We start from the raw sequence: 13,645 nt of genomic DNA, 5'->3' as shown, positions 1-13,645 counted from the left end.
CTGGAAGTGTTAGTAGGATGCCTCCAGCTGTTGCATAACTAGAAGCATGCCCTTCAGCTGTCACTGCATGCTGAGTGTTGTAGTTTTTGCAACAGATTAAGGCACACTGGTTGCGAAAAACAGAGATTGTTACCTAACTCAGTGTTTCACAATCAGTGTGCCTCCAGCTGTTGCAAACCACAACTCCCAGCATGCACTGATAGACCATAAATGCTGGAAGTTGTAGTTTTGCAACAGCTGGAGGCACACTGGTTGTCAAACACTGAGTTAAGTAACAAACTCTGTGTTTTGCCACCAGTGTGCCTTCCAGCTGTTGCATAACTACAACCCCCAGCTTGCACAGACAGCCAAAGAGCATGCTGGTAGTGGTAGTTTTGCAACAGCTGGAGGTTTGCCCCCTCCCCCCCCCCCCCCCATGTTAATATACAGGGTACATTCACACAGGTGGGGGTTTACAGCGAGTTTCTTGCTGCAAGTTTGAGATGCAGCAAAATTTCTGCTGCAGCTAAAACTCCCAGCGGGAAACTCGCTGTAAACCCCCGCCCATGTGATTATACCCTAAAAACACTACACTACACTATAACACAAAATAAAAATGGAGCCTCCAGCTGTTGCAAAACAACTCCCAGTATTGCCGGAGAGCCATTGACTGTCGAGACATGCTGGGAGTTTTGCAACAGCTGGTGGCACCATGTTTGGGAAACACTGCTGTAGAGTAGTTTTGGTATCGGAGGCAAGCCTCATTCTTGCATCCGGGTCCATCCCTATACAAATCCCTTATTTAGGCCTCAAATGCGCATGGCGCTCTCTCACTTTGGAGCCCTGTCGTATTTCAAGGCAACAGTTAAGGGCCACATATGGGGTATTTCTGTACTCGGGAGAAATTGCCTAACAAATTTTGGGGAGCTTTTCCTCCTTTTACCCCTTATGAAAAGGTACAGTTTTTTACACTAACATGCTGGTGTTGCCCCATACTTTTTCATTTTCACAAGAGGTAAAAGGAAAAAAAGACCCCCAAAATTTGTAATGCAATTTCTTCTGAGTACGGAAATACCCCATACGTGGATTTAAAATGCTCTTTGGGAAAAAAAACTGCATTATAGTGACATAAATTTTTTTTTCCTTTACACATCCAAATTTAACGAAAAGTCGGCAAACACCTGTGGGTTGTTAAGTGTAACTGTTCCCCTTGTTACGTGCCTTAAAGGGTGTAGTTTCCAAAATAGTATGCCATGTGTTTTTTATTTTTTTTTTTGCTGTTATGTCACCATAGGGGCTTCCTAAATGCGACATGCCTCCCGAAAACCCTTTTAGCAAAATTTCCTTTCAAAAAGCCGAATGTGGCTCCTTCTCTTCCAAGCACTGTAGTGCTCCAGCAGAGCATTTTACGTCCACATATGGGGTATTTCCACACTCAGAAGAAATGGGGTTACAACTTTTGGGGGGCATTTTCTCCTATTACCTCTTGTCAAAATGGTTAATTTGGTAAATAAAAAAACTGCATTTTTTTAGTGGAATTTTTTTATTTTTATTTTACACATCCGACTTTACCGAAAAGTTGTCAAACACCTGTGGGATGTTAAGGCTCACTATACCCCGTGTTACGTGCCATGAGGGGTGCAGTTTCCAAAATAGTACGCCATGTTTTTTATTTATTTATTTCTTTTAGCTGTTATGGCACCATAGGGGCTTCCTAAATGTGACCCCCCCACAAAACCATTTCAGCAAAATTCCCCCTCCAAAATCCCATTGTCGCTCTTTCGCTTCTGAGCCCTCTAGTGCACCCACAGAGCACTTTACGTTCACATTTGAGGTATTTCCTTACTCGAGAGGAATTGGGTTACACATTTTGGGGGTCTTTTTCTTCTTTTACCCCTTGTAAAAAAATTTAAAAAAAACTGGGTCTACAAGAAAATGTTAGTGTAAAAAAATCAAGATTTTCAATTTTTTCAGATTTTTCATTTTGAATACTTTTAGGGGTGCAGTTTTTATAATGGGGTCATTTATGAGTTATTTCTAATATGAAGGCCCCTCAAATCCACTTCAAAACTGAACTGGTCTTTGAAAAATTCCGATTTTGACGATTTTGTGAAAAATTGGAAAATTGCTGCTGAACTTTGAAGCCATCTGATGTCTTCAAAAAGTAAAAACATGTCAACTTTATGATTAGAGATGAGCAAAATTACAGTGATTCGATTTGTCACAAACTCCTCGGCTTGGCAGTTGATGACTTATCCTGCATAAATTAGTTCAGCTTTCAGGTGCTCCGGTGGGCTGGAAAAGGTGGAAACAGTCCTAGGAGGCTCTCTCACCGGAGCACCTTAAAGCTAAACTAATTTATACAGGCTAAAGTCAGCAACTGCCAAGCCAAGAATTTCGTAACAAATCGAATCACTGTAACTTCGCTCTTCTCTATGATGCAAACATAAATTAGACATATTGTATATGTGAATAAATATATAATTTATTTGGAATGGCTATTTTCCTTACAAGCAGAGAGCTTGTAAGGAAAGCTTGGACAGTCTGGGCATGCTTGGAGTTGTAGTTTTGCAACATCTGGAGGGCCACAGTTTGGAGACCACTACTTAGCGGTCTCCAAACTGTTCTTCCCCAGTTGTTGCATAACTACAACTCCAAGCATGCCCAGACTGTCAAGGGCATGCAGGGAGTTGTAGTTCTGCAACATCTGAAGCGCCAGATATTGCAGAACTACATGCCCAGCATCCCTGACTGTCTGGCCATGCTGGGAATTGTAGTTTTGCAACAGCTGTAGGCACACTGATTGGGAAACACTGAACTAGAGTCTGTTTCCTAACTAAGTGTTTCCAACCTATGTGCCTCCAGCTGTTGCAAAACTACAACTCCCAGAATGCACTGACAGACCGTACATGATGGGAGTTGTAGTTTTGCAACAGCTGGAGGCACATTGGTTGGAATCACTGAGCTAGAGTCTGTTTTCTAACTCAGTGGTTCCCCACCAGTGTGCCTACAGCTGTTGTTAAACTACAGCTCCCAGCATGTACGGTCTGTCAGTGCATTCTGGGAGTTGTCATTTTGCCACAGCTGAAGGTTTGCCCCCCCCCCAGGTGAATGTACAGAGGGTTTCCTTCTACAAGTATGAGCTGCGGTAAATCTTCCGCCGCAGCTCAAACTCCCAGCGGAAAACTTACTGTGAACCCCCGCCTGTGTGAATGTACCCTAAAAACACTACACTACACTAACAAATAATAAAAAGTTAAACACTACATATACACCCCCTTACACGTAATCCCCCCCCCCCCCCCCCAATAAAAATGAAAAACGTCTCATATGGCAGTGTTTCCTAAACAGAGCATCCAGCTGTTGCAAAACCACAACTCCCAGTATTGCCGGACAGCCATGGACTGTCCTGGTAGGCTGGGAGTCTTGCAACAGCTGGAGGCACCCTGTTTGGGAAACACTGCTGTAGGGTTTTACTGTAGGTAACCGGGTCCGCCCCTATTGTAAATTCCTTATTCAGGCCTCAAATGCGCAAGGTGCTCTCTCACTTCAGAGCCCTGTCGTATTTCAAGGCAACAGTTTAGGGCCACATATGGGGCATTTCCGTACTCGGGAGAAATTGCACTACAAATTTTGGGGGGATTTTTCTCCTTTTACCCCTTATGAAAAGGTAAAGTTGGGGGCTACACCAGCACGTTAGTGTAAAAAAATAAAAAATAAATTACACTAACATGCTGGTGTTGCCCCATACTTTTCATTTTCTCAAGAGGTAAAAGGAGAAAATGACCCCCAAAATTTGTAACACAATTTTTCTTCTGAGTACGGAAATAGCCCATATGTGTACGTAAAATGCTCTGTGGACAAACTACATGGCTCAGGAGTGAGAGAGCGCCATGTACATTTGAGGCCTAAATTGGTGATTTGCACAGGGGTGGCTGATCATTACAGCGGTTCTGACATGAACGGAAAAAAAAAACACCCACATGTGACCCCAATTTGGAAACTACACCCCTCACGGAAGGTAACAAGAGTATAGTGAAGCCTTAACACCCTTCAGGTCTTTGACAAATTTTGGTTAAAGTTGGACATGAAAATTAAAAATTTGTTTTTTTTTCCTGAAATGCTGGCGTTACCCCAAATTTTTCATTTTCACAAGGGGTAATAGTAAAAAAGCCCCCCAAAATTTTTAACCCCATTTCTTCTGAGTATATACATACCCCAAATGTGGAAGTAAAGTGCTCTGCGGGCAAACTACAATTCCCAGAAGAGAAGGAGCGCCATTGGGCTTTTTGAGAGAATTAGGCTGGAATTGGCGGCTATGTGTGTTTACAAAGCCCCCATGGTGCCAGAACAGTGGACCCCCTCCACATGTGACCCAATTTTGGAAACGACACCCCTCACGGAATGTAACAAGGGGTACAGGGAGCATTTACACCCCACGGGTGTCTGACAAATTTTTTGAACAGTCGTCCATAAAAATTAAAAAATGTCATTTTTCATTTGCACAGCCCACTGTTCCAAAGATCTGTCAAATGCCAGTGGGGTATAAATGCTCACTGCACCCCTAATTAAGTTCTGTGAGGGGTGTAGTTTCCAAAATAGTATGCCATGTGTTTTTTTTTTTTTTTACTGTTCTGGCATCATGGGGGCTTCCTAAATGCGACATGCCCCCAAAAACCATTTCAGCAAAATTTGCTCTCCAAAAGCCCAATGTTGCTCCTTCCCTTCTGAGCCCTCTAGTGCACCCACAGAGCACTTTACATATGAGGTATTTCCTTACTCGAGAGAAATGGGGTTACAAATTTTGTGGGGCATCTTCTCCTATTACTCCTTGTGAAAATGAAAAGTTTGGGGTAACACCAGCATTTCAGTGTTAAAAATCTAATTTTTCATTCACATGTCCAACTTTAACGAAAGTTCGTCAATCACCTGTGGGGTGTTAAGTCTCACTGTACCCCTTGTTACGTGCCTTGAGGGGTGTAGTTTCCAAAATAGTATGCCATGTTGGTGTTTTTGTGCTGTTCTGGCACCATAAGGGATTCCTTAATGTGACATGCCCCCCCCCCCCCCCATAAACCATTTCAGCAAAATTTGCTTTCCTAAAGCCAAATGTGACTCCTTCTCTTCTGAGTATTGTAGTTCACCCGCAGAGCATTTTACGCCCTGACATGGGGTATTTCCATACTCAGAAGAGATGGGGTTACACATTTTGCGGGGAATTTTCTCCCATTACCCTTTGTAAAAATGGTAAATTTGGGGGGAAAAACTGCACTTTAGTGAAAATAAATTTTTCTTCATTTACACATACGACTTTAACGAACAGTCATCAAACACCTGTGGGGTATTAAGGCTCACTGGACCCCTTTTTACGTGCCATTAGGGGTGTAGTTTCCAAAATAGTATGCCATGTGTTTTTTTTTTTTGCGGTTCTTGCACCATAGGGGCTTCCTAAATTTGACATGCTCCCCAAAAACCATTTCAGAAAAATTCACTCTCCAAAATCCCACTGTCACTCTTTCCCTTCTGTGCCATCTACTGCGCCCACCGAACACTTCACATACACATATGAGGTATTTCCTTACTCGAGAGAAATTGGGTTACACATTTTGGGGGGATTTTTCTCCTATTACCCCTTGTAAAAATTCAAAAACTGGGTCTACAAGAACATGCAAGTGTAAAAATTGAAGATTTTGAATTTTCTCCTTTACTTTGCTGCTATTCCTGTGAAACACCTAAAGGGTTAACAAACTTTCTGAATGTCATTTTGAATACTTTGAGGGGTGCAGTTTTTATAATGGGGTCATTTTTGGGGTATTTCTAATATGAAGGCCCTTCAAATGCACTTCAAAACTAAACTGGTCCCGTAAAAATTTGGATTTTGAAAATGTTGTGAAAAATTGGAAAATTGCTGCTGAACTTTGAAGCCCTCTGATGTCTTCCAAAAGTAAAAACATGTCAACTTTATGATGCAAACATAAAGTAGACATATTGTATTTGTGAATCAATATATCATTTATTTGGAATGTTTGTTTTCTTTAAAAGCAGAGAGCTTCAAATTTAGAAAAATGCTAAATTAAAAAAAAATTCATGAGATTTTAGAATTTTTCACAAACAAATGATGCAAGTATCGACAAAAATTTACCACTAACATGAAGTAGAATATGTCACGAAAAAACATTCTCGGAATCAGAATGAAAAGTAAAAGCATCCCAGAGTTATTAATGCTTAAAGTGACAGTGGTCAGAATTGCAAAAAATGCTCCCGTCCCTAGGGTTATAATGGGCTCCGTCCCCAAGGAGTTAAAGATGGGAAAATGGGGTGATTAAAACTTTTATTAGTGAAGGGGTTAATAAGTTTTTTAAATATATTTTTTACACATTTTTCAGTCCCATAGGGGACTATAACATGCAATCTTTAGATTGCATACACTGATTAATGTTGATCACTGATCAACAGCTCCATAGAACAGTGTTATCGGTGCTCCATTGCTTCAGAATGCCATGAAGGAAGGTAAGGGACCTACCACCATCCTCTCAGCTCATCTGGATGCTGTGATTTCATCCTGGCAGTCCCGTTCAGTATGCTGAGCTAGCTGGGAACAGGATTTACTGCATTTAGATGCCACAATCAACTTTGATCGCAGCATCGAAAGGGTTAATGCCAAACATCAGCCCAATCGGCGATATCTGGCATTAGCCATGGTCCCGGTTGCTAATACGGCCTCTGCAGGCTTCTGACATATGACGCGCGCTTAGCAGTTGAGCGAGCGTCATACACCAGGAGCCCGCAGAGGACATAAATATATGTTAATTTGCACGAAGGGGTTAAACTCGATGGGCCCACAGACAGTATGCCACAGAATATGTTGGCATACCTTTTAAACAGGTTTCCGATGTATACTTTCAACATACTGGATTTCAATTTTAATTTGGAATGAATAACGCATGGATACGGTTGTTCTTGATGTATCATGAAAAGTGTGAGTTCTGGGAAGACCATATCACTATAGTTTATCTTCTATGTTTTCCCAGGCCATTACAGGGATGGCAATTGATAACCACTTACTAGCTCTGAGAGAGTTATCACAAGAACATTGCAAAGAACTGCCAGAGTTTTTCACAGATGAAATGTACTTGTTAAGCAATCGATTTATTCTCTCTACTAGTCAGGTAAGTGTTTCAAAACGTATTACATATTTTTAACGACAGGCCTAACATGACGTTTATGTAGCATGAGATGGCAATATAAGGGGATTATGTATTTCAAATACAGTAATTTGGCTTTTCCAAATGGTTGCATTTAGGTATAAAGGAAGAGCGAAATATGGCCCCTGAGCTGAACCAAGGTTTCCTTATTTTAAATATACTAGCTGTGTGTCCGGTCATCTTACCTATACCTTGTGGGAGAGGACAATGACACTCTAATCCTCATATACCCTGCACTAACTATTCTCTGCACCTGGCTACTGGATAGCTAAATCATACATTTCACATTGGTCCTTTTTATTGAAAATAAAAACTTTTACATTTTAAGCTAGTGTTGAGCGGCATAGGCCATATTCGAATTTGCGATATTTCGCGAATATATGTACGAATATTCATCATATATTAGCTAAATTTGCATATTCGTAATATTCGCGTTTTATTTTCGCGTTTTATTTATATGCGAAAATTAGCATATAAAAATTAGCATACATGAAAATTCGCACATGCGGAAATTAGCATATGCAAATTTTCGCATATGCGCAAATTCACACACCAGTCTCACGCAGTAGTATTAGAGCCTTCTTTACACCACACAAGCTGGAAGCAGAGAGGGTTGATCACTGTGATGTGTACTGTGAAAAAAAAACGAATATTCGTAATTACGAATATATAGTGCTATATTCGCGAATTTGCGAATATTCGATATTTGCGAATAAAATTAGCATTGCGATTATTCGCGAGCAACACTATTTTAAACAAAGATTTCATTTTATCTCCTGAGCAATCTCTGCAGCCTGAGAGTTACATGATCAGGTGATGTACCAAAGTTCCCATAGACCTTGCATGGGACTTCAGAAAATGGGTTACGGTTGATTTAGCCCTACTATATTTTTACTTGTATTATAAGTTATGTGTACCAAGTTTTACCAAAATATGTCCAGCCCTTCACCTGAGTGATGGTCAGTCGGCAGGATGTTTAGAAGTCCAAGGCAATCTTTGTAGCTCAAGAGTAATGAGATCAAGAGATGAACCATAAGTCCCACAGACTTACATGGGGCTTCAGACAAAACACCCCACCCTCGTATAAGAGGATAGGTTAAGGTTGATTTAACTATATATTTTTAGTTTGCAGACAGTTTTTAGTTTGCAGACAGTGGTACAGTGGTCCCTCAACATACGATGGTAATCCATTCCAAGCGGACCATCGTTTGTTGAAACCATGGTATGTTGAGGGATCCGTGCAATATAAAGTATAGGACAGTGGTCTACAATCTGCGGACCTCCAGATGTTGCAAAACTACAACACACAGCATGCCCGGACAGCCGTTGGCTGTCTGGGCATGCTGGGTGTTGTAGTATTGCAACATCTGGAGGTCCGCAGGTTGTAGACCACTGTTAGAGAAAGTTGTACTCACCTGCCCCCGCCACTCCGGACCGCCACCGCTGCCCGAGATGTCGCCTTCCATCGCTGTCGCCGTGTCCCCGAGGTGTCCCCGAAGCTCCGGCAAGGCCTCTGCTTCCCCGGCAACCGCGCTCTCCGTCGCCGCCATCACGTTGCTACGCACGCCGCTCATATTGGATGATGGGACGGAGTGCGCAGCGACGTGATGACGTCAATGGAGAGCGCCGACGATGCAGAGGATCCCGAAGAGGACGTGCCAGAGCCCCGAGGACAGGTAAGTGACCATCACCGGAGCTCACGGGGCACCGTAAACGGCTATCCGGTGGCAGCTGAAGTAGTCAGCACTGCCTGATAGCCGTTTATGCGATGGCCCTGACATAAAAAAGCATCGTATGTTGATGCTGCCTTCAACATGTGATGACCTCTGAGAGGCCATCGCATGTTGAAATTATCGTATGTCGGGGCCATCATAGGTCAAGGGGTCACTGTAATCAGGTGTAGTCTTCCCTGCAACACAGATGGTGCTGGGCAGCAAAGCAAAATCACTGAAAATGATTTGAACTTTTGTAGTGTGGGCTATATATGAGTGGCCCCGTCTAAAAGAAGACAACATCAAACTAGCACAATCCATATCGCAGGTAGGACTAAACCTAGGAAAGCTTTTTCAGCACTAGACTCTTCCACGACTTATGCCTGCTTGTGGCTAGCAGCCCAGAAGACTCATTTCTTTTGCTATGGACAACAAACCAACATCGTGGACCATCACCTAGTAGAGCTACAGTAAAGTAAGGGTAAACATGTACGGAGCATAAAATATTTACATTTATTTATACTTGAATACAAAGACAAAACAAAGAAAGACTGGTCCCTCAGATGCAAAGAATCCACCTGAAAAGACTAATCAAAAAAGGACACAATTCCTGCAAATAAGAATATACAGTTCATGCTCTTTACATGTTTGCACACTGTACTGAATGGAGAGTGCCTCCGCAGAACAATAGAGGTTTTGTTTTTATCTTTCCTGAAACAATGAGTCACCCATCCTAATCACTAATGGGACTATGTGAGTGCTCTGGTGAATCAGACTTGTGGTTTTGGTAAACAATGTTTAGGAGAAAGATCTAAACTTTTACAGCTTACATTTTTTTGTTTTCTGTTATTTTGAAAGTGTAAATGATGGAAATAATATCTAACTTTTGTCGACATATCATAAGAATGTGTAATCTGTAATTTGATGCCTTTTGGAGATTTTACCATCTTTCCTTGGCTTCTTTATGCACAACAAATACAAATTTTTACCTGGGGTGGCCAAACTTTTGATCCCCACTGTATGTATGTATGTATGTATGTGTACAGGGTGGGCCATTTAATGGATACAACTTAATAAAATGGGAATGGTTGGTGATATTAACTTTCTGTTTGTGGCACATTAGTATATGTGAGGGGGGGGGGGGACTTTTCAAGATGGGTGGTGACCATGGCGGCCATTTTGAAGTCGGCCATTTTGAATCCAACTTTTGTTTTTTCAATAGGAAGAGGGTCATGTGACACATCAAACTTATTGGAAATTTCACAAGAAAAACTATGATGTGCTTGGTTTTAACGTAACTTTATTCTTTCATGAGTTATTTACAAGTTTCTGACCACTTATAAAATGTGTTTAATGTGCTGCCCATTGTGTCAATGTAACCCTCTTCTCCCACTCTTCACACACTGATAGCAACACCGCAGGAGAAATGCTAGCACAGGCTTTCAGTATCCGTAGTTTCAGGTGCTGCAGAATGGGCAAAACTAAAATTGGAACAGGACCCTCAGTTTACGCAGAAGATTTTGTTCAGTGATGAGGCAAACTTTTATGTGAATGGTGAAGTTAACAAACAAAACCACCGCTATTGGTCTGACACTAACCCACATTGGATAGATCCCTCCAAGACTGTTGGAACACAAAAATGTATGGTATGGTGTGGTATATGGGGTACAAAGATAATGGAGCCATTCTTCATCAATGGAAACCTCAAGGCCACTGGATATGCAAAATTGCTACATGATGATGTGTTTCCCTCTTTATGCACTGAAGCTGGCATGTTCCCTGAGTTTTCCACATTATGGGTGTCAGGTCCGAGCATTCCTAGATGAACAGTTTCCTGGAAAGTGGATTGGTCATCGTGGGGCAGTTGAATGGCCCCCAAAGCCTCCCGATCTGACCCCCTTAGACTTTTATTTTTAGGGTCATCTGAAGGCAATTGTCTATGCTGTGAAGATACGAGATGTGCAGCACCTGAAACTACGGATACTGGAAGCCTGTGCTAGCATTTCTCCTGCGGTGTTGTGATCAGTGTGTGAAGAGTGGGAGAAGAGAGTTGCATTGACAATCCAACATAATGGGCAGCACATTGAACACATTTTATAAGTGGTCAGAAACTTGTAAATAACTCATGAAAGAATAAAGTTACGTTAAAACCAAGCACATCATTGTTTTTCTTGTGAAATTCCCAATAAGTGTGATGTGTCACATGACCCTCTTCCTATTTAAAAAAACAAAAGTTGGATTCAAAATGGCCAACTTCAAAATGGCCACCATGGTCACCACCCATCTTGAAAAGTTTCCCCCCTCACATATACTAATGTGCCACAAACAGGAAGTTACTATCACCAACCATTCCCATTTTATTAAGGTGTATCCATATAAATGGCCCACCCTGTACAGACACAAGGGTGCAATGCTCTACACATACCCCCAATGGGTATAGTGGTGTGTATGTGGTACATATACACTGCTATAAACATGGGGGGGGGGGTGCAGATAATTTTCACCCTAGTATTTGTAGTACTACAGAGTCTGTACTACAGACATGGGTCGGGCGCAATGCTCTGCAGTCTGCACATACCCCCATGTGTATAGGAGTGCTATATAAAAAGAGTAAAGTAAATAAAAAAAAAGTAAATTAACTGCTCCCCTAATAAAATTTAGCTCCCCTTTTCCTATTGCTATGCAAAAAAAAGTAAAATATTTTTTTTTACATATTTGATACTACCGCATGGCTAACTGTCTGAACTATTAAAATATTAGTGAATCATTAACATTTTATATTAATAGTTCAGACAGTTACCAATGCGGCAGTATAAAATTTACGCTGGTTTCTGTACAGGATCATTAATAATGATCCTGTACAGCAACCGGCGTAAACGTAAAAAAACTATTACTGCTGTTTGGTCACATCACATGCTAGAAACTTTTAATATGGCCATTGTACATCATTTTTAAATTAGAATTCTGAGTCGTAAGACCACTCAATTAGTGGACCCACCATTGGGCATTATGTGTATTTTATTAGGCAGAATGAAGCAAATATAGCAGTTCTAACTGTTTTGTTACATTGTTGACGTTTATTTGATATAACCACATACGATACATTACACAACAATTTTATAGAACAGGACATTACAGATGCAGCAATACCAATCATCTTCAGCAGGTAGAAAGGCTTAGATTGCAGGCACTCAGTCCAGGCTTCTGCGGCTTCTTACTCTTCTGCACATAACAGTAATACCAGCCCATGTATACCCCCTGCTCCAAGTCCATGTGTTTGGTTTTGGGTTTCTCCGTTACTAGAGACAAAAAGCCACTGACAACAGGCAGGGGGCAACGGATTGCAAGGATAGTAGTTGCCTAGTGGCCAAGACTTGAGGGCTGTCTATCTGGGGTAAGGAGTAATTTTTGGTAAATGAATGGATTTACAAATTTACAAGTTAGAATTCACATAGACTACCCCATGGAGGGAGGTTGTTGAGGATTTTGTTCAATTTATTTTGTTGTTCTTATTATATAGACAGATCCATGTTTGAAATTATTTTGCCCATTATTTTGTTTGGTTTATTGTGTTCTTAACATATTGGCAGATGTATATCTCATTGGTCTTTTATTCTGGTGTTCATATTTACCTTGTGTTCTAATTTTATCTTGTTTTTAGTTTCATTTTGTCTCTCACCATTAAGAATGGCCTTGCTAATAAATATCGTAATCTTGTGGTTGTTTCCAACTTATTACAAACTGTATTATTTTTTTCTCACACAACCTAATGTTGCTATGTATAATTTACAATGAAGGTTTTATATTTGCTTTTAGGTTCCTACCACAATGGAAATGTTCTGCTGCTATGGTCCAGTAGTGCCAAATGGATATGGTGCCTGTTACAACCCACAACCTGAAAATATCCTCTTTTGCATTTCAAGTTTTCGAGACTGCAAAGAAACTTCATCTATCATGTTTGCCAAAGCAGTGGAAGATAGCCTGACTACCATGGGAGACCTGTGTGTACAATATAACACTAAGGCCCAAACACCAGCGAAGGGAAAGAAATAGAAGAGAAGAAGAATAGGCACTGAACCTTGCTATTTAATATGTAGAATTCTAGGTATATTATTTATTTTCCAAGGAAATATATTTTTGAATGTATATATTAGGAGGAAAAGATTTTAGAGTATAAATAAAGTATAAATGTAAACAATAGCTTACACATAAGCAAAAATACACCTGCTGCATTGGTAAAACTACTAAATACCATGTTAAAACATTTACTTATCAGACCAAATAAAAGAAATACAAAACTGATGATCTGAAGACAGCAGGTAGATAGATTTATAAACACCGGAAACATATGAAAACCCTATTGCTATCACATGGCATTCTAAAATATATTTTTTAGGGTACTGTATGGGGGGGGGGGTGTATCAAAACCTTTGCAGAGGAAGGGTGGTGCAGTTGCCCACTGCAACCAAATCAGATAGCTATTTTCATTTTTCAGAGGCCTTTTTAAAAATAAAAGAAGTGATCTGATTGGTTTCTATGATAAGCTGTAGATTTTCCACAGCAGATTCACATGCATAAAATCTCTAGCATATTACAGTAGCAGCAAAGTGGTTGGGAATTGTAGAAATCATGTCCACACGCTGCATAAAGTATCTGCCCAAAATCCACATAGGAATTGATCTGCAGTGTGCAAGTCAATTTATGCAGCATTAACCCCTTAAGGATCATGCCCATTTTCACCTTAAGGAC

General features: G+C 40.8%; 1 protein-coding gene across 1 annotated transcript in view; it reads left to right on the top strand.

The window, feature by feature from the left end:
* Nucleotides 1-13,257, top strand: part of CHAT (choline O-acetyltransferase) — a 161,579-nt gene extending 148,322 nt beyond the window's left edge. Inside the window, exons 14-15 of the mRNA XM_056530923.1 lie at nt 7,011-7,148; nt 12,713-13,257. Coding sequence (XP_056386898.1) covers nt 7,011-7,148; nt 12,713-12,949 — 375 coding nt within the window. The 3' untranslated portion in view covers nt 12,950-13,257. The remainder of the gene's footprint in view (nt 1-7,010; nt 7,149-12,712) is intronic.
* Nucleotides 13,258-13,645: the final 388 nt, after the last annotated feature.

Source organism: Hyla sarda, chromosome 7 (genome assembly GCF_029499605.1).
Source record: "Hyla sarda isolate aHylSar1 chromosome 7, aHylSar1.hap1, whole genome shotgun sequence".
In the NCBI taxonomy this organism is placed as follows: domain Eukaryota; kingdom Metazoa; phylum Chordata; class Amphibia; order Anura; family Hylidae; genus Hyla; species Hyla sarda.
This window is presented reverse-complemented; position numbering and strand designations above follow the sequence as displayed.